The sequence below is a fragment of the Falco cherrug genome, chromosome 15 (genome assembly GCF_023634085.1).
Source record: "Falco cherrug isolate bFalChe1 chromosome 15, bFalChe1.pri, whole genome shotgun sequence".
Lineage (NCBI taxonomy): Eukaryota > Metazoa > Chordata > Aves > Falconiformes > Falconidae > Falco > Falco cherrug.
This window is the reverse complement of record NC_073711.1, coordinates 9,447,812-9,467,841: the sequence shown is the minus strand read 5'-3', so window position 1 is coordinate 9,467,841 and position 20,030 is coordinate 9,447,812. Positions and strand designations below refer to the sequence as shown.

At 41.0% G+C, this 20,030-nt stretch overlaps 1 protein-coding gene across 3 annotated transcripts in view; it reads left to right on the top strand.

Annotated features, from left to right (window-relative positions):
• Positions 1-3,699: 3,699 nt before the first annotated feature.
• Positions 3,700-20,030, top strand: part of MTM1 (myotubularin 1) — a 48,755-nt gene continuing 32,424 nt past the window's right edge. Inside the window, exons 1-4 of one of the 3 annotated variants that reach the window (XM_055727572.1) lie at positions 3,700-3,821; positions 6,951-7,106; positions 17,562-17,633; positions 18,483-18,555. In XM_055727572.1, the coding sequence (XP_055583547.1) occupies positions 17,571-17,633; positions 18,483-18,555 (136 nt within the window). In that variant the 5' untranslated portion in view covers positions 3,700-3,821; positions 6,951-7,106; positions 17,562-17,570. Of the gene's footprint in view, positions 3,822-6,950; positions 7,107-17,561; positions 17,634-18,482; positions 18,556-20,030 lie in introns of those variants that run through there. The other 2 variants (XM_027799493.2, XM_027799494.2) reach the window with 2 other exon arrangements.

The window sequence follows — 20,030 nt, the reverse complement described above, 5'->3', positions numbered from 1 at the left end:
AAAGAGGTCTTAAAGTACCGCTTAGAAGAATTGAATCTGGCAGTCTTTATTTAGCAGAGACAAAAATAAACACAAAGTTAGCAAAGAAAGGACAACAACAGGAAACAAAGGGTATAAGTGGCACAGTGCTAGAAAAGCAACAGCATCACTGACATACCATATCTTTTCTGATATCTAACTTATAAAAGGAAAAAAAAAAAAGTACACATGTGAACATACAGACATACCCATGAATGTATGATATATTTAACACTACATTGTCTTTTCCATTTTATCTGTCACAACAGCAACTATAACCAAACAAAAATTGCTGTTAGGTAGATGGATACAAATCATCTTTAACTTGACCTATGGGCTTGATTTAAAGATGCAGACTCCCCACCTCTGCTTAGTTTTGTTCTTCTACTCTCCAGAATAGTAGGAAAACAAGTTAGTATTTTTATCAGGTATGGTTATGCTCCCAAATTGCACTTTGTTGTCATCAATCTCATAGCACCTAGGTTCTCCCTGGCATCTCAGTTCCACCTATGTATTATTTGCATTACCATGGTGCTACAAGACCCTGTTATAGTCTTGTCAGAATCGACAGAAAGGATGGTCCTGCCCTGAGAGCTTAACAAAGTATGAAATGAGAGAACTGAGGAATAGGGGCAAGAGAGGCAGCATAAAGAAACGTGACACTGTTGCAGACATTACAGGAAAGAAAAGTTTTAAGGCGAGCTTTGAAGAAAAATTATCAGTAACTTTTGGGCTGTTTATAGGATCCTTGGAAATAAAAGGCAGTCAGAAGAATGCGCAAAAGAACCTGTTTAAACGTATTGCAAGAGGGCTGTGAAACTGGTATCATGAGCTAACTGGAGGTGCAGTTAGATCTCAGCAGCGAATGGAAATGGCAAGTAAGGTGAGGCAGGCTACCGAGGCCTTCCAAAGCAAAGACACGTAGGTAAGGATCAACGTGATGGAGTAGGCTGAGCCAGTACAGGGATGAAAAGAGAGGAGTAACACAGTGAAAATGACAGACTAAGAAAAATGGTCTTTGTAGCAGTGTTCTCAATGAGCAAGACAAGGTTATATTTTCCAAGGCCAAAGGAAAGAATGTTGCAGTAATTGAGATTTGAGAAGATGGGAGTTTTAGCTATATGGACAGATTTAGACACAGTCTGAACATAAAGGGCTAGGGAAAGGTCTGAGTCAAAGAAGATTACATACAGGCAGATAATAGTGTAATAGATAAAGTACAGAGGGCTTGAGGGAGAAGACTTGACATGATTTTAACTGTAGTGAGTTTAAAATGACATTAGGGTTGTCAATTAACCAGTTTTTATCCAGATGGTCCAGGGACTGGAAGCTGGAGTTGTGTGCTGCTGGGCTGCTTACGAGCCAGGTGCTATATCCTGCAATACAAAAGAAAGAGGAACAGACTCAGAAACAGAGAGAAAGCCTAAACATCCCAGAACCCACTCACACACAGAACTGTAATAATGTATGCTCTTGCAGAGCCAAATAGCTATCAGATGAATCATCATCAGACTCAAAGCACGTTTCTTCCACTTCACATCATCTACAGGCATCTGACCATGCAGGTGTGGGACTCACAGGGTGTTTGTGACTGTGTGCAGCAGCAGGTGAGTCCTACTGAGCAGTCATAAGAAGGCAACAGAGACACAAGCCAAGAATTCAGTAAGGAAAGCATGCCAACCTGCAGTGAGGAGGCATAGCTGTGAAAAATCCGAGTGGAAATAGTTGTTTGAACCGTGGTTGTAGTACCCATTATCTGGGGATAAAACACAGAGTGACTAGAGGAGCGACCCAAGGGGGAAGGCCTGGTTAATATCTACTGGAAGCTGGAAGGCGTGTAAGGAAAAGCCCCTGAAAAATATGTCAGTAAGTGGGTTAGAAATGTAGGAGGAAAAAAAGGGAGAGGACAGTAACCGAACAAAGGTGGAGCGCATTTCACTGGACAGATTAGGGTGGAATAATAGTTGTGATCATTAATGTTCGTATGAGCAATAGGCCGTCTGAGACTTTGTCCTTTTAAAGAAATGCAAGGGGCATAAGCCAGGTTGGAAAAGATCTAGGACAAAACGGATGGACAGAAATTTATGAGGGCATTTGTGGAGAGCACTTTCAGTAATCTGAGTCATGGAGTGTCAGAAATGAGTAAGGCAAAAAAAAAAAAAAAAAGCCTTTCTAGTTTTCACGATGTCAGAGAAAAGCTTTAAGATGTGATCTGAATGAAACCTTGAATGAATGATCAAACAAAGATTGTGTGTATACACACTTGTATGTGTAGACCAATAACTATACCTATAAATGTGTATATATAAACCAACACCTTGATCTCTGATTTACAGTTGGAAATACCACACTGGCATCAATCAAAGCAAGACTTCCAAATTGCATCAGTGAATTTTCCAGCTAATCTTCACTGAAAGGGTGATATCAGCAATAAAGGCATATCATACCAGAAGACAACAGACAAGATTGCCTCTGAGGGAGGTGAACTAACATTTATCTCCTTTTGCTCACTGCTCGCTGCTTCTGGTTATTAACATAAAACACAGCTACATTCTTATTGCAGGAAAGTATTTTTTATCCAGAAACATTTTTTTCCATCAGAAGAGGCACCAGCCCAATTCCTTTGTGTTTTTTGATTTAGATTCTCTACAGTTACTGGAATTTCCAGATGTAAATTGTTGATAGTAAAGGAGACACCTAAAAGTAAAGAATAAAATTAATTTTAAAATTATTGTCTTGTGGCTCCTTCTGAAAGTACATCTTGTCTGGTACAAATGCATGGCTCACCTCAAAGTGCCTTTAGCTCGGTCGGCTCTTCAGACGATGCAGCTATTCGTTCATAGACAACAAACAACTGGCAAAATTAAATTGGAGACTTTTTCAGGATGATATGGAAAAGCAGAGGTGATGGTTATTGGTTTGACACTCGCAAACCGGCAGGTGACAATCTCCTTCCCAAAGGAGCTCGTACTGTGGCACTATGTCGGGGTGAGGCAGGCACTGCGGGAGAGACCTGGGTTCAGTCGAGTGTGGAGCTGCTCAGTGCTTGGGATTATGAAGGAGCCCAGGGTTACTTTTGGTTTATATTATATTTTTATTTCCTTTGATCAGCTGTTCTGTGGTGTCCAGGCCTGAGGGCAGGGAGAGGCATTGTCACTCCACTGGCAGGGGAAAAAGTTCAGGCTGGCCACAGCACAGAGGAAGTGGACACAGTTGTTTTGTAACTCAGAAATACGTTGTATAACATAAAAAAAAAATGTTTTATAACATCGCTAATCCCCTTTTCCTGACGGCAGGCAGCGTCAGGCAGCAAAGGGTGCCTGTGCCGTGTGTGCTGCTACTCTTCGTACAGTGGCACCGCACTGTTTTGTATGTAAAGGTTCGGGTTTTTTTCGAATTTTACATGAATAATCCCCCTGGCACCTGCATCACCGATCCTTTTACTCCGTGTCAGTTTTTACCTGTAGGCAGGGCGCACGCAGGCGGCTTGGGCCGCCTCTGCACAGTGACGGCCACCGATCGACCGGCTGGATCTGCGTTACCCTGGGCGCCCCCCCCCCCCCCCCCCGTGTTTGCCTCCGCCCCCCGGTTCCCTCTCTTCCCGGCGGTTTCCCTGCGCTTCCTGGGACAAGTCGCGTAGACGCCGCCGCTCCCGCCCTCCCTCACGCCCCGCGCCCCCCGCTCCCGGCATGCCCCGCGCCTCCCGGCGGGCGGGGCACCGCCCCGTCACGTGAGGGGCGGGCTGGGCCGGCGCGGGGAGCGCTGGGCGCCGCACTCGGGCCCGCGGCGGCGGCGGCGTCGCGGTGAGTCTCGGTGGGGCCGGGCCGGGCGGCGGGGTAACGCCGGCGGGCCCTGCCCCTGCCCCGGGGAGCCCTCCCTCCCGTCCCCGCGCCGGTGTGCCCAGGCGGGGGCGGCTGCCGGCCCGGGCCTGCCCTCCGGCCCAGCCCCTCTCTCTCAGGGCCCCCGCCGGCTGCCCTGGGGGTTTTTGCGAGGGCCCCCCCCGCCGCCCCCGGCCCTGGGGGAGCCCCGCGGCCCCGGTGCCAGCCCGCCTGCCGGGAGCCGGCGGGGCCCTGCGGCCGGCGGGGCCCGGCCTCTGCGGCGGCTGGGTGCTGCCCGCTCCGGCCCCGGGCCCTCGCCCCGCTGTGCTGAATCAGGCTGGAAGCGGGACGGTGCCGGAGCGCATCGCCCAGCGCCGCGGCTTAGCAAGGCGCCTGTGAACTGTGATTTGTACCTTTCCTGCAAAAAGAAATTCGCTCTTGGGATAGAAAAAATACCCCGAGAGTGCTCTTGATTCGCTTTCAGACTTATAAGCCTCTGTAGTGTTCCTTTCTGACTGGCTTAAATTTTGTTCTGAATCTTGTGACTTCTTTGAGTGTTCACAGCTGAAAGCAGAAACCTTCCATTCCAGAGCAAACGTTTTTGCTTAATTTAAAACAAGAAATGACTCTGGAAAGTGATAGAGTGTTTCTGCTTGCTGGTGTTTGTGCTTTGGCAGCCAAAAAGTGTAATTCCGACAGTGTCTGATTAGTGGGTTTTGGTTTGTTCCTTTGATTTTCTGAGTTTTTTTCAGATGTAGGTGTAATTAAGAGTGTAAAAGGACTGTTAGCTTTTTTCTTTTCACAGAAAGCCCCATTTTTTCTTGGTCCTGTAGAAAGCAACATAGGCAAACTCAGTTTTAAAATTGCATAGATGTTAAGTGTTTTGCAGTTGGCCTGTAGATGGACTTGTCACAATAGGTATTAGTCAAAACTATGTACATTTAAAAAGTACCTTGGCTCTACTGCGTAATACCCGTTTTGGGGCAATATCATGCTCATTGCTTGCTGGTCATTATATATTTGTTTATCATTAACCAGATCTGAAGGGCAGACTTCTCATGGTACAGGATTAGCACTGGGTGAAACTAGAACCTCTTTCTTGATACGGTTTTTGTATTAACGTTAATTTGTGGTTTAGGTGGTTAAAAAAGTTAGGCTGTGCAGTTATTAACAAAGCTGGTAAGTGCAATGAGCCTTAACACACAGAACTTTTGGGGCTGTATGCAGCTTCATTGTGTGGCAGATGCCGCAAGAGATGAGATATAGAGGTGTTTTCAATAAAATGCAGAATTTTCCCTTTTTGCACTGTTGATCATTCTGTGCTTGGTCAGAAGTAAACTTCCAAAAGGCACACTTGCCCAAGAGAAGGGCTTGAAGCATCACTGAGGTTGAGCATACTCTAGTGTTAACATATTCCTGATGCATAGAGTTACAGTGTTAACTAAGAATAGAGTGCAGGACTAATGTAATGAGAGGTAACTGCAAATCTTTAATATTGTGTGTGTTCTTTTAAAGGAGAAAACATACTTTTTTTTTTCTATGCACTCAAATCGGGTAAAAATAAGTTTTGTTTCCTTCTGACTTTGCCAAGTTTACATAGCAGCTTTCATATGAAAGTCATTCCTGAATGTATTTGGGGGAAAAAAAAGAACCCAAATGAATGGTACTGTTGTTTTGGAAGGGATGAGAGGAAGTGCTTAACTGTGTGCAGAAAGGTGCCCAAATATGTGTGGGAAACATAAGCATGGTTAAAAGTCTGCATAAGATTTACATGTTGGAAACATGTCACGGAATTGTCAGGGTTGGAAGGGACCTCTGGAGATCATCTAGTCCAACCCCCTGCTAAAGCAGGATCACCTACAGCAGGTTGCAGAGAGTTGTGTCCAGGTAGGTTTTAAACATCTCCAGAGAAGGAGACTCTGCAACCTCTCTGGGAAGCCTGTCCTGGGGCTCTGTCACCCTCCAAGTAAAGTTCTTCCTCATATACAGATGGAACTTCCTTTGTTGCAGTTTGTGCCCGCTGCCCCTTATCATGTCGTTGCGCACTACTGAACAGAGCCCGGCCTCATCCTTTTGATGCTTGCCCTTAAGATATTTGTAGATGTTGATAAGATCCCCTCTCAGCCTTCCCTTCTCCAGGGTACCCAGGCCCAGCTCCCTCAGCCTCCCCTCACAAGGAAGATGCTCCAGTCCCCTCATCGTCTTTGTAGCGCCCTCCACTGGACCCTCTCCAGTAGTTCCCTGGCCCTCTTGAACTGGGGAGCCCAGAACTGGACCCAGCACTCCAGATGCGGCCTTACCAGGGCAGAGGAGACAGGGAGGACCACCTCCCTGGATCTGCTGGCCATGCTTCTCCCAACGCTCCCCAGGATCCCACTGGCCGCCTTGGCCACATGGGCACACTACAGGCTTATGGGCATCTTGCTGTCCCATCAGTAGTCCCAGGGTCTTCTCAGCAGAGCTGCCTCCCAGCAGGTCAACACCTGGCCTAACTGCTGCGTGGGGCTGTCCCTCCCCAGGTGCAGGACCTTACACTGACCTTTGTGGAACTTCCTGAGGTTCCTCTCCAGCCTGTCCAGGCCTTGCTGAATGGCAGCGCAGCCTTCTGGTGTATCAGCCGCTCCTCCCATTTTTCTTTCATCAGCAAACTGTTGATTTGCTCAGCCCACTCTGTCCCTTCATCCAGGTCATTGATGAGTAAGTTGAACAAGACTGAACCCAGTGCTGACCCCTGGGGAATGCTGCTAGTTGCTAGTTACAGGCTTCCAGCTAGGCTGCGCTGCTGGTCACAACCCTCTGAGCTCTGCTGTTCAGCCAGTTCTCAGTCCACCTCACTGTGGATTCAAAGCCGTATCTTAAATTTCTAGAAGAGAAAGTTCTCAGTTCCATCGTTTTGATGCCAAACCTCCTGACGCAAGGTGAAGCATAAAAAGAACTAGACCTGTTTGTTTCCTTTCTCCAGAATGTTTTTAGTAGCAACTGTTCTGTGAGTTTGCTTCCTTTCTGGAGGTTTTATTTTATTTAAGAATTTATTTATTTTGTTACAGAATATTGCAATTGACATTAGTTCTTAAAGTGCTAACAATGTCTTCCTACCTGTTCCATTCCTGTCAGGGGCCAGCTACAGCACAGAACTCCAATGCTGTTCGAGAGTTGAAGGAATGAACACACAGTCGTCCTCTCAGCTTGCACTGGAGTGGACACCTATATATTTTCTACAGCTGAAATGACTTACTAAACCTGGAAGCTTCTGAGCAAGAGAAAACAAAAGTAAGTGCTACACTTTTGTGTAAGATGTAGTCTGTGTACTTCAACAAAATATAAGTAATTGGTGCACAGACTCTTTGCTGGGTTGTTGCATAAAATGACTGGAGAGGCTGTATGCCAGAGACTCTGTGTGATGTGACTGGACCCGTTAATGCATAACGGACATAGGCAAATGTGGAATACAGAAGTATCGAGCTTTCTGTGCCTGGCACAGTACCTACCTGTTACTTGGAAGAGAGCACACGCAAACGTATGGTGCTGCCCCATGAAAGACTTAGGATAGCCCCAATCTCCCCTTTCTTAGGGATTAAAGCAAAGAACGGTTTATGGATGACTTCTTCATAGTCCTCAGTCTGCTTCTTTCAGACACAAACTCAGAATGATACTTTCTCTGTAGTATTACGTGTATTTAGAGAAGCAATCCATGCAGTGGAAGAGAGAAATAACACAGCAGATGAAGGAGGAGGAGTCTGATGCATCAGTTGTACATGTTCTCAAAGGAAAGTTGGAGGAAAGCCCGAGTAGGGGATGTAATTTTAACTGTTACAGTGTCTTTTTTTATAGATATAGATATATATATACACACAAACACACACACACACACACACACACACACACGATTTCATTATATAACAGATACAATTTCCATTTCTCTTGTGGAATCATCAGTTAAATCTTTAGCAATAGAACTGCAGTGGCCTAAGGGGATATCTTTCAAGAAGAATGAGCAGGGAGCAACTGAAGGCTCTCTTAATAGAAAACTTTGAAGCTGTATTTGCTGTCCCATAGGCTTTCCTGTCAACTGCATCAGCTTTTGACAATGTGGGAGGTATACATCCCTGCAGGGGATGCAGAGTAGAGAAAATAGACTGGGTGGGTTTAGAAAGCCACGGATCAGCCTTCAGGCATAGGTTTCCTACAGATGTAATGCTGATTCTAGAGGTAATGTGACTAATGGTTCCTAACAACAGCTACTCGCTTCTGTCGTGCCACCTATTCTAGCTAGACTTAACAGCTATTTGCTGTACAGGACTACATGCATAGAGGGAAAACTACCTTCTTTGATCCACTCATGTGACTGAACTTCCACTTCAGAACTTGGTTACTAGAGTAAATATTAAGAAAAAGTAAGTAAAAAAGATAATCATGGCAAGAGAAAGATACTATGCATAGAACAGACACAGGAGAAGCAATCGGCAAGTACAAGTGGACAGAAATAATTGTCAGCATGAATTACAAGGAATAGATCTCTGATAATTGCTAGAAAACAGGCCTTAGCAAATAATTGTATTTATTGCCACTGAAGCAGGTGCTGCTTTTCCTTCTTACTGTGATACAAAGCATGAGAAATATCTAGCTAACAGCTCAGAGTCCATCAACAGATAAGTTACTTAGTGTCCATAATGGCATGTGTCCTACTATATCATCTCTTTGTGAGGGTGCTTGTAACTCTCCCACGAGAAAGCTTGTCAGGATGAAAGCCAGGGTTATCACCCTAAGCTATGTTTTCAATATAATTAGAAATGAGGAAGCAATTGGGTTGATGATTAGAAAAAGTAATGTTACAAACTTTTATGTTAGGTTTTGTTGACAGTTTTGCTTTGCTTTGAAAATAGAGTGGGAGTCAAATTCCATGAGAAGTTAAGGCAGTAAAAGAAAACCTTCAAATGGAGACAGGAGAAATATCAATCAAGACAGAACTGAAGATTTTTATTTGCTCCCTCCAGCTATTATTTATGGCTTCCCATGTGCAAGCAACAACATTATTGTTTTATGGTTTTTTAAAGAAACATATACACAGAAGTGCATAAGATCTGGTGGCACTAAGAAAATACTTACCAAACTTTCTGCCAAGCTCTTGTTGCTTGCTCCCACTTGTAGAACTTCATTGTCAAGATTTTTTTTTTTTTTTCATTAGTGCAAGGTTTTCCTGCTAATATCTTCAGAAGTACCTGGTGTAGTAAGCCTAATACCAGTGGGCAGGCAACTGTCATGCTTCTGATTTGTTTGCTGAAGTAAATAAGTCACTTGACTGTTGTGAACTTTTGTTCATTTGCACTTGTTCATATTGAGTCCTTTGGAGACAATGATTTGCCCTTTCAAATACAGGACACATTAGGGAACAAGAGAATGCTTTTTCTGGGAGAAGGAGCATTTCTGATTCTTTGCAAACAAATTTAGCAGTTCGTGTAGAGTTGTACAGCTTGCTGTTCACAGTCTAGCAGAGGACCGGCAACGTGTGGGATTCAGGAGTACGTTTATTTTAAAGACAGGAAGCCTGGTGGAGAACTGGTGTTTAGCAGACGGGTGGCTCCAAATTGCAAACTTTTTCATAAGTGATACTTTTTTTTGGTAGGATACAGAAATTTTTAATGCATTATTGATGAATTTAACTGACTTAAAAACTTCATTGCAGAAGTGCAAATAGTAGTATACATTCTACATGCACAGTATACCATTGAAGCTTGTACTGCTGGCATGGTTTCCCTGGGAAATGTAGGTTTCGTAAGTACATACAAATGGGGTGTATTATTTAGATGCTAAGGGAGAAGACCCACTAGTGGAATGAGCCAGTCTCAGATCAGTAAAATCATGAGGATCTACTTGAGGAAAGATAAGGGCTGCAGACTCCATTACTAAGAAGTTACACTTGGCAGGATTTTATATCCTGTAACTGTGATGGTAAAGAAGAAACGGGAGATTCTGTGATCTAGCAATTCTTATTGATTCCAAAGATCCACTCTGGAATAAGTGCAGGTAGAAGCTTATGACTTGACATGTCAAGGTGGTTTGTTGTTGTACATCATAGATATGATTTGCACTTGAGCTCTGACGTAAGAAACCATAAGTGCTATCAAGTGATTTAAGAGAACCTCTTCCTTTTCCTGCTTGATACTTAATCTCACAGGTAAGTCAGTTTTCCTTTCTTTCTGTTTGCCATCAGTTGCATAAGGAGTGACAGGTAATTGCTGGTGGCCGCAGGTAAATAAATACGTGTAACTATGATGTCTGAATTGGCATTGCTCTAGGCATGTTTTTGATGCCCATACTGTATGGCTTTTAAATGTTAAAATCTGTTTTTTAGTTAAGTAGTCTAAATATATCAGGTCAGAGAGCATGAACAATATTATTATGATTCATGATCAGAGGGCTGGAGCACCTCTCCTGTGAAGACAGGGTGGGAGAGTTGGGGTTGTTCAGCCTGGAGAAGAGAAGGCTCCAGGGAGACCTTGCTGCAGCCTGCCAGTACTTAGAAGACTTATAAAAAAGGACAAACGTTTTAGCAGGGCCTGTTGCAATAGGACAGGCAGTAATGGCTTTGAACTAAAAGAGGAACATTTATACTAGATATAATGGATTTTTAGTGATGAGGGTGGTGAAACAGTGGAACAGGGTGCCCACAGAGATGGTTGATGCCCCATCCTTGGAAGCATTCAAGGTCAGGCTGGGTGGGGCTCTGAGCAACCTGCTGTAGTTGAAGAGGTATGTCCCTGCTCATTGAGGGGGATAGGACTAGATGATCTTTAAAGGCCCTTTCCAGACCAAACTACTCTAGAATTCTTTCTTAAAAAAGAGAGTTTTTCTTCTACACACACACCCCCACCCCCCGCATTGGCATCTTTCACTGTTGCAGAAGTTTTAATTTATTTTTTTTTTATTTCCCTTGGAAATAAATGTAAGCAAGTATTTCTGTGGCATGGGTGTTTTGGTGATTTGGTTGTGTGTGTGTGTGGTGGTGATTTTTTTTTTTAAGCTTTATCTGTTTGAAACTGGAATGCTCTGCCTTTATGCTACTTACTTTTTGTAGCTTTGTTGGACTTTGGAGACTTCTGCTACCTCATTTTTGTTTCCGTTATTGAGTATAGTTCCTTTGTGCTAAAATATAACTAAATATAACTGGTTATATGAGTGTGAAAGAGATATTTTTATGAACTTGATTAGTTGGTTGTGGCACTTTGGTTTCACTGTATTTCTTCTTGGTTGATTAGTGCTATTTTGTTAGGGACAGCTGATGTCTGGAAAACTGCCTTCGTTGCTGTAGTGTAGATCTTTCTTGTGATTTGTTTTGTAACCCTATATATCTTTATATAAAATTCTAAAATTTTATTAACCTTTAATGAAATGAATGACTGCCCTTGATTTCATTAGATTAAATGCTTGTTTACTGGCGTTAAAGATGCTGATGCTTATTTCAGTGACTTGCTGATATGATAGACTGTTGCTTTTCCATAATTGATTTTTTTTAAAGGATTTGTGTTCTTTTTTGCTTAGAGTGAAATACTTCTATGTGTTTTGGATTTTTTTTCCTTCTCCCTACATGGTTGTCTTAGCTTAATTTTGCTACTGTCTTAGAAATTCCTAGAGTTCTGCTCTATTCTATGTTATTTCTGAAAACCTATGTGTTATGTGTTATCTCTTCTGTGCAGCTGTGGTGCTGACAGATGTGTTTTTTGTTTTTAGGACTTTGTATTTTATGCTTTTAATGTTATTGCGGGAAACACAAGGCAATATATTCATACTAGCTCTGTAGGTTGTTACTGTACCTAATAAAACTCTACAGTAATCTGTGTAACACCAGCATACTTTGTCACTATAAACCTGCTTTTTCATTTTTTTGCTGCTTATGTTCAAATGAAAGTGCAAGCAGCTTTTTCTATATACCCACACTAACTTACACTTACCTCTCAAACACAGTGAAAAATTGTTTACTAATATATTATTATTTTTCTTCTCTTTGAAATAATTCCTTATTTGTTATCAGGTCTAACTATGAAAATAATTTTTATCTAGACTGGCAGGTGTCTTGCAGGTCTTAAATGATTAACCCAGTGCACTGATGGTTTTCAAGTGTCATGTAATTGTCCAATTGTGACTGTAACTTTAGAAGTGCTCTAATTCTTTTCGGAATTACTATGACAGCAAATGAAGGGATTTAGTAAATTTTGTAACTGTATTTTTAGGAGAGGCCTTGGAGGTGCACAGACTTTTTATATGCTTCCACAGATCATCATATGGAGCAGGATTATGAGAACTTTGGCATTGTGCTGTGTCATGGTTGTTGATGTGTGACAGAAATGGGAATGCTTCTAGAAGATGTTCAGTTAAACTGTTGTTCATTTTTACTGTATTGATAAATCTGATTCTGGTAAAAGCAAATAGTTCTCATGCTTATCCAGTTGCCCTTATATTTATATACAGATGTATATATATATATACACACACACACAATAACTGCTTCAACTACAGTAATATGTGTCACTAATGTTTTTTTGCCATGTTTACTTCTTACGTAGTATATTCTGTAAATGTCTTCTGTGTATAGTAATTTAGCAGTTTAATTTCCTCAGTCTTTCTGGAGCAACATATTGAACATTATGGACTATATAAAGTTAAAAGCTTCATTTTACATTAAGTGGTGTCAATTTTTTTTTGCTCCAGATGGTTGATGTAGGTACAAATTTGAAGAGGTTTTCTTCCAAAGCTTTAATCAGTGATGGTCAAAAATATTCAATATCTGGAAGGTGGTGCTCCCAGTTCACTTCATGCAGTTTACTTGATTTCAGATGTTTGTGGTAGTAATCCTTTGGCTGATGCAGGTTATGTTGTGGTTGGGCACAAACTGGTTCTTTATATGTGTTAAGATTTTAGGTTGAGACAAGCATGGCTCAGTTATATAATAGTTACAAATTATTTGGTATGATTATGGTGTGAAGGTGAAGCCTTAAAAGGACCAGCAAAATGTCAAATGAACTTTGATTTCTTCCGTGTTATAAACGATGAAAACTAGTTTTACCAGGCTGCTGTCAATCTGAACATGAGTCTTGGTGATCTTTCCAAGCTGTGCTGCATACATTCTCTCACCTGTTGCCAGTGAAGAACTGTAAAGGATGAATAGCTTGCCACTTCAGTTTCTTAACCCTCAAAAGCTTATTTACATGTTTTAAAGTTTATTTAGATTTTCTGTGTGGGCATGTGCTGATATCTGTCAGCATTTATTCATAAACAGCAGATAGGATCCTTGAAATGACTTAAAATCTGGCCTTCAGTGCCTACCATTTCAAATGTTGTTGCGCCTCCATTCCCATGAATCCTAGGAAGCACAAGTATAAATATAATCTTTAATGAAAATAGAGATTCCAAGTAGTTTAATTGTTATTGTAAGATCATTGGAGCCTACATTTCTTGGTAGTGTTACTATATTAAGTTCTGGTAACTTTAACAAAGCTTTGTTTATTAGTTCAAGTTAAATCCAGTAAAATTTCTTTGTCTCCTTGCTATTCTGGATTCAGGGAAGAATGTTCAACTGTTTGTAACTGTAGAATACCATAAACAAAGCTCTCTTGATTTATTTTCAATTTGCAGAGTAATTGTACTTCAGTTCAGCTGCTGCCAAGTGTGAGACTTGCATGGCTTTCAGTTTTTGTGCAAGTATAGAAGTACATATGGGTGATACTGGGGAATAAAATGTTTCTGCAGTGGAAAACTACTTGCAAGATTTTTCTCTGTGTGGAAGGACTACTGCTGCTCTGTGATAATGAGAAAGTTGTAGCTATTTTAAGACTATGATGGAGTATGTTTTTGAATTGTTCATGGCAGTATTACTTTGGGAAGTTGCCAGAAGCAGCTTCTACCATTTGTCAGAAAAATAAATTATATTTTAAAAGGAAATATTTCATGTTCATTTTAAATGTTTTTGAAAACTTGTTTGCTCTTTTGATACAGAGGAGTCCACTTCTTTAAGGGTGTGTCTTTGTTTGAGTATTTTTAAATGAGAACTTAATCTTGTCTGTTGTCTGAAGATCACAGAAGCATAGAGCAGTTCAGGTTAGAAGGGACTTCAGCAGGTCTCTGGTTCAACCCCTTGCTCAAAGCAGGGTCAGCCCCAGCTGCTGAAAGCTTTACATGGTTGGGTCTTAAAAACCTCTGAGGATGGAGACTGCAACCTCCCTGGGCCTTGTTTTCACTGCCTGACTGCCTTACTGTGCAAAAGTAGTGGGGTTTTTTCCTTAAATTGAGCCGGAATCTATTTTGTTTGTGTTGTGTGTTGTCTTCTCGTCAGTCACTGCTTTGAGGACTCTGGCTCTGTCTTCTCAGTAACCACCTCAGAGGTACTACTGGTGGGTGGGCAGCTGTGGGGTCCCACCGAAGCAGTCTCCTCTTCAGGCTGAACAATTCCCGGCTGCCTCAGCCTCTCATCGTAGGGCAGGTGCTCTGGGTCCTGGTCGTGTTGGTGGCCCTCTGCTGAACCCCCTACCAATGCCTGTCTTGTGCTGGGGTCCAGCAGCAGACACTGTTCTAAAATGCTAATTGGGTGTTCTGTAATGTAAAGTTTAATACCTGACCATAGCTTGCTTACTGAAATCAAGGAAACGTGGATGGTTATAAATGTGCATGTTAGTATTTGGGTTTTTTAAGTGTAATTGGATTTCAAAGTAAAATTTAGGTAGCATTAAAAGAATTCTTCCACTTATCTACGGATGAAATAACTCACATGAATTTTAGTGAAAATGTTTGATGATGGATTAAAAAAAGTATCTGACAGAGAGCACCTTATCTTCAATACATATTTATTCAACTTAATTAACTCTGAGTAAGTCAAATTTGCATCATTAAAGTGTTGGAAATGAAACAGAGTAGTTGGTTGTAATTCTGTAATGAAATACTCTATAGAAATTGAAGTTGGTGAGTGAGTTCATTCTCACTGTGTAGAATGTTTAAATAAATTAGTCTCATGGAGAGTTGGGGGAATTTTACACAAAGTAAGCTTACATGCACGCAGAGGTCTGCTGCAACAGCTCCACAGACATCTTGGTTGTTGGAAGTGGCATGGTGGGGAGGTGAGCTCTGTCCCGCTGTCTGTCAGGTTCTACAAAGAGAAATTTTTCTGAGAATCTGAAGGGATCCCTGCGTATTCATTCCTTCTAATTTACACTGAGGTTTGGAAAAGTTGTAGTCAGTGTTCCGGAGTCCGATGATTATTTCAGAATCGTAACTCACCTCATGTTATGCCTACAGTTCAGCCAAAACTTAGTGAATGTGTGTAAGGGAGGCAAGCGAGGAAACAGAAGGCTTTTAAAACACTTCATAGTGTTCTCCTGTGTGAGCAGCAGAAACACGCTATGATTGGAGATTGTAGTGAAAGGCATAAGGAATGTCCAAACAAGCTTTTTTGTTCTTACGAGCTTAGGCAGTGGGTTGGCACCGGGGTGAGTGTCCAGGATCCTGGGTGGGATTGTGTGACCTCTGCTGAAGCTTGTCTTTCTGTGGCTTCGCTGGTGGAGTGGCTGTGGTTGCAAGATCAACAGCTAGCTTGGGTGTGCCTGTACCTGCTGCAGTCAAAATTTCCATTTTGTAGTGCAGATCTATTCAGGGTTGCCACATCTTTTAAAAGTCACTTTTCTAGGGCTTGTTTATGCTCACTTGTCTCTCATCGTTGGTGCAACCTTCATTTAAATTTGTGAGCTCTAGTTAAAACCACTTTCTATACAGACAGAAAAACTGGGACTGTGCTGTGCCTTTGTCTCTTCATCTCACCTGGTATTTCTCACTTAAAATATGAACAAAACCCGCTTAATATGGAAAACATTTTTAAACAAGCTTCTGAGTAAATACACCTTTTACCTTTTTAAATACCTGGTTGTTGGAAAACTTAAGCTTCTATAGGAAAAGTCATCTGAACAAATCTTGGATGTTCCCAAGTTAACGTTGGCAATATAGAAAAACTTAAATGTACCTTAAGTTTTATAGCATGTAAGATATTGCAAGGAAGGAAAAACTTTATCTTCTAAATTTTATAGTCTCCAGTGTTGCAGTAGTTTTCCTGTGGAGGTTAGTTTGAAAGAACAGTGATTTAATGTTGATTGCTAATGGCTTTTCGTTTAAGTTGTTGGCATTGTACTAAAATTAGGTCAGGACCGCTCTGTTTCAGTGTCTGGAGAAAGCTGAGACTGCCAGAGATGCAGAAAGGCAGCAGTAAACCTCTGTGCAACAGGGTCACACAGGTTCTGCAGCATTCAAAAGCATTTTTTCTTTTTTTTTTTCTTTTATTTTTTCAAGTTAATGGGAGGGGTGTGTTTTGGTTGGGTGTGGGTTTTGGTTTTTTTTAGGCAGTGATTTTTCTACTGATAGGCTGTATCACTGAATATTACAGTTTTAAACAGAATGTCAGGTTTCCTGTGTTTTCTTCATGAGCTATGGAAGACTTGAGCAGTGTAAGAAGGTAACAAACCTGTACAACTTCAGGTCATGGTTTTCCTCCTTCTTCCTGCACAGACACATTCCTGCACTGTTACAGTAACTTCAAAGCATTTTGGATCTTGCACTTTTATCTGTCAGTGTCGCTTCGTGTAGGGCTGTTGCAGTGTCACTGTGAGCCCAGCTATGCAGGAGCATGGGCTGACTTGTGCTGCAGAGATATGTGCAAACTTTTTTCAGCGTTGAGAGGGGAGAGTAAGTATTTATTTAAAGTTACAATGTTTCATTTATGGAACAGGAACAAAGGCTGTGTGGTCTGTAATCACCTTAAACTCCCTTCCCCAAACAAACAAAACCTCTTCAGGACTGCTCTGGAATGTCAACTGGACTTGATGAAGGGCGTGTGACTAGTGAAAGGGAAGTATAATTTGGTACAAAGTTGCTGTTTGGAGGGACTTCAAGTATGAACATTTTCCCAGTGTTTTTTTTTCTAGAAATCCCATGTGCAATTTTCCCCAGTGTTTGCTCTAGAGATCCCATGTGTGATGTCAGGAAATAATTAAGATGATGAATTCTGTATTATACAATTCTGTCTTTAATCAATACCATTTTAAAAAAATATATATTCTTTTAAACATATCAAGGCTATTCTGACCAGAAAGCTGGACACTCCCCCTTCTGGTGCGCTAACTGAAGTTTCAGTTTAGGAAATGGGGGGTTGTTTTTAAATGTAGAAGTGTTGTGGAACTCCTGCTTTTTCCTTCTCTTCCCTTATTTTTTTTTTCTTCCCTTTTTTTTTTTTTTAAAACTTGAAACACTTGAGTGTGTTGACATGCTTGTGATTTCAAGAGCTGTGCAGTACTTTTATAGCTTGTTCCTGGTTTCCTAAATGAAAAATCCAAGTAGATTGCATTTCATAGTACGTACATCCTGTCACTTAAAATAAACACTCTAAATGTCTGAATACTATTACTAGTTCAGTCAACAAACAACTGGATTCCAAAATACAGCTTGATACAGAATATTCCTTATAAGAAGAACCAATCACAGAGCTAGTAATTAATTTCGTATTAGATTTGGATGCTTTTAAATAGTGATCTTCAATTATAAGGCATTGTGTAATTTTTAAAATTAATAACTTGTAAAACAGTCTTGGAAGCTCTGTATTTCTACCTGTGGATCTCTAAAGTCTAAAATCTCTCCCATAAACAGTATGTATTCCAGGAAGAAGTTTAAAGTCTCTAATTTGTGATTTCTCATCAGATACCCAGTATGGCCGCATCATCAACACCTAAATATAATTCGAACTCCTTGGAGAGTTCCTCAAGTAAAAGGGTAAGTATAACTTTTTTCATGTTTGTTACATCAAAGATCTCAAAATATCCTCCGTATCACAAGTTATGAGAGCCTCCTTAAAATCAATTCTAATATGTTTACGCTTATCCATGTTTTCTACGTTGAGATATTCTGTGGCATTCTTGAAAATTCTTGGCACTTTGCTGTAGAAGGATTCTGTACTGCAGTTGATAAGTTATACCTAGTTATGTTTGGCTGGCTTAGTTTTAAAATGTTCATCTGTAGTGTGAAATACGTTGAAGCAATCTAAATGACATTCCCCTCAGCTTTTTGAAGCTGCGTGCTGAAGAAAATGTAACCTGTGTGCAAGAAAACAGAAACTAAGGTTTTATTAAGCTTTTTAAACATTTTTTCAAAAACAATGATTATTTTCTATTCATCATTATTAAAAATACTGAACTTGGGAAAGGCACAAATGAGTAGATTGTGTATAATAGTTGTGAGTACGTTGCTTGAGTGATTTCAGTTGATTTGTTCTTCCAAGCCCAGCATACTTGGAAAAATAAATGCACAAAACCTTTAGAGAACTTATAATATAGAAATTTAATCCCAATTTAATGCAAATATAATTAACTATTCTTTCAGAAGGAGAAATACTAAAACATGCTGGTGTTTCAGATCTGTTCAACCTTTAAATGTTTAATAACTGCAGCTTAGGATAGTGGTGTGTGTTCCTGTTTTGATTCAGTCTGTCAGTTTCTACTGTGAAGAAACCTGTTCTTTCCCATGCAGAAATTACCTTTAAAGGTTGATTGTTCGTTTGTTTGTTTTATCTGGAACTTGAAGGAATTGTAACTAAAATAGGATGTGCTATTGTACTTTCTTTAGATGCTAAAAGATGGAACTAACTGGGAACAAAATGAAGAAATACCTCGTTTGCCAGGAGAGACTAGAGTTACAGGTATGAAGCTATATAGCTGCCTAATGCAATGCTTGATTAGGAGTCTGGCATTTACATGTATCTTTACTGGATTGTTTTCATAATTTGGACTGGTTTGGGCTGGGGACAGGGTAAGTCATGCTAAAACATCATTAGTTTTTTGAAGTCATTGCAATAAGAATTTTTCATCACCACAGATAACTTTTTAAGTCTTTAAAATTTTGGTTTCCACACACTGCAGATCCTCCAATACAAAGAAATGGCAAGTCAAGGTGTGTCATAATTGTATCTACAGGCTAAGTAGCAGGTGTCTAGCAATGAGAGCCCCTCCAAGCTTTCTGAAGTCAAGAGAATTCTGTGCGCCACCCACTATGAATCGATACCTTGTACAGGAGTGTGGAAACTTAGCTCAAACCATGCCTACCCTAAGTACTATTCTTATGCTTCCTTGACACAACATGGCATGCATGTAGCTACTATTCATTTACATACAGTAATTTTGTAGCATAAGGAAGATTAATGTATTGTGTACAGTGACTTCTTACTGGAATGGAGCCTTCCACTCATGGGCGCTTGTGTTGAGGGATCAGAATGCAATGGGAAGAGGTTGGTCTTCTATTTGTGAAGCTTCTCCTTCCCCCTGCCTGAGGATTTTTTAGCTGGGTTTGTGAACAGGATTGGCTGAGGTGAAACCAAAGTAGTGATTTAGAGGAGAGAGGGAGGTTTTTAATGAGGAGAGTTGTGGGGAAGGCATGAGGGAGAGGGTGTGGGACTAAGATGAATGATCCTTATGAAAATTGTCTGTGCTTTGGGGAAGCACACTGGAAGAAGGGTGCTTGTTGTGGAAGGCAGATAAATAGGTTGGGCTAAAGAAATGAGTGGACAGGGAGAAATAGGTGGTTTGTACTGCTTCGCTTAAGTCTGTAATGTCATTGCTTCAGTTGAGTCTGTCTTTTTTTGAGTAGTATGTGTTAGTACTTGTTTTGTTACTGTCCTTGCTGAAACATTGCTGATGGCCCTGCTGTGTTTGATTGCCTCAAATTGAAATGTAATGTTTCTCTTCAGGATGGTGAGTTCCCTAAACACTTCAGAACTTGAACTACATACTTCAGTGCAGAATTGATTACAGAGCACTGAAAGATGTAATATATCAATAGAAGTGTATGTGTTTGTTCTGGGATAGTGAATGGACTGGTTCAGTAGTCACAGAGAGGACTTAAATCTACTTGCTGTTCTGTGTCCTGCCCTCTTCCGTGTAGTGCCAAGAAAGAGAAGAACACAGATGTAATTAGGGAAGGCTACTGAAATCTGCTGATTTAATTTGGAAAAGTTTAGTATATGAAACTTTTTCACATTTTCCTAATAATTCAAGTGGATGAAACTCAGATTTATTACTTTTTAAATTCGTTCATCTCTGAGTGGCTGTTATGAGTGCAGCTCTCTTTAGTTTACTGCTACTTAACTGATGCTGTCCTTAGCTCTGATTTTTTTTCTTT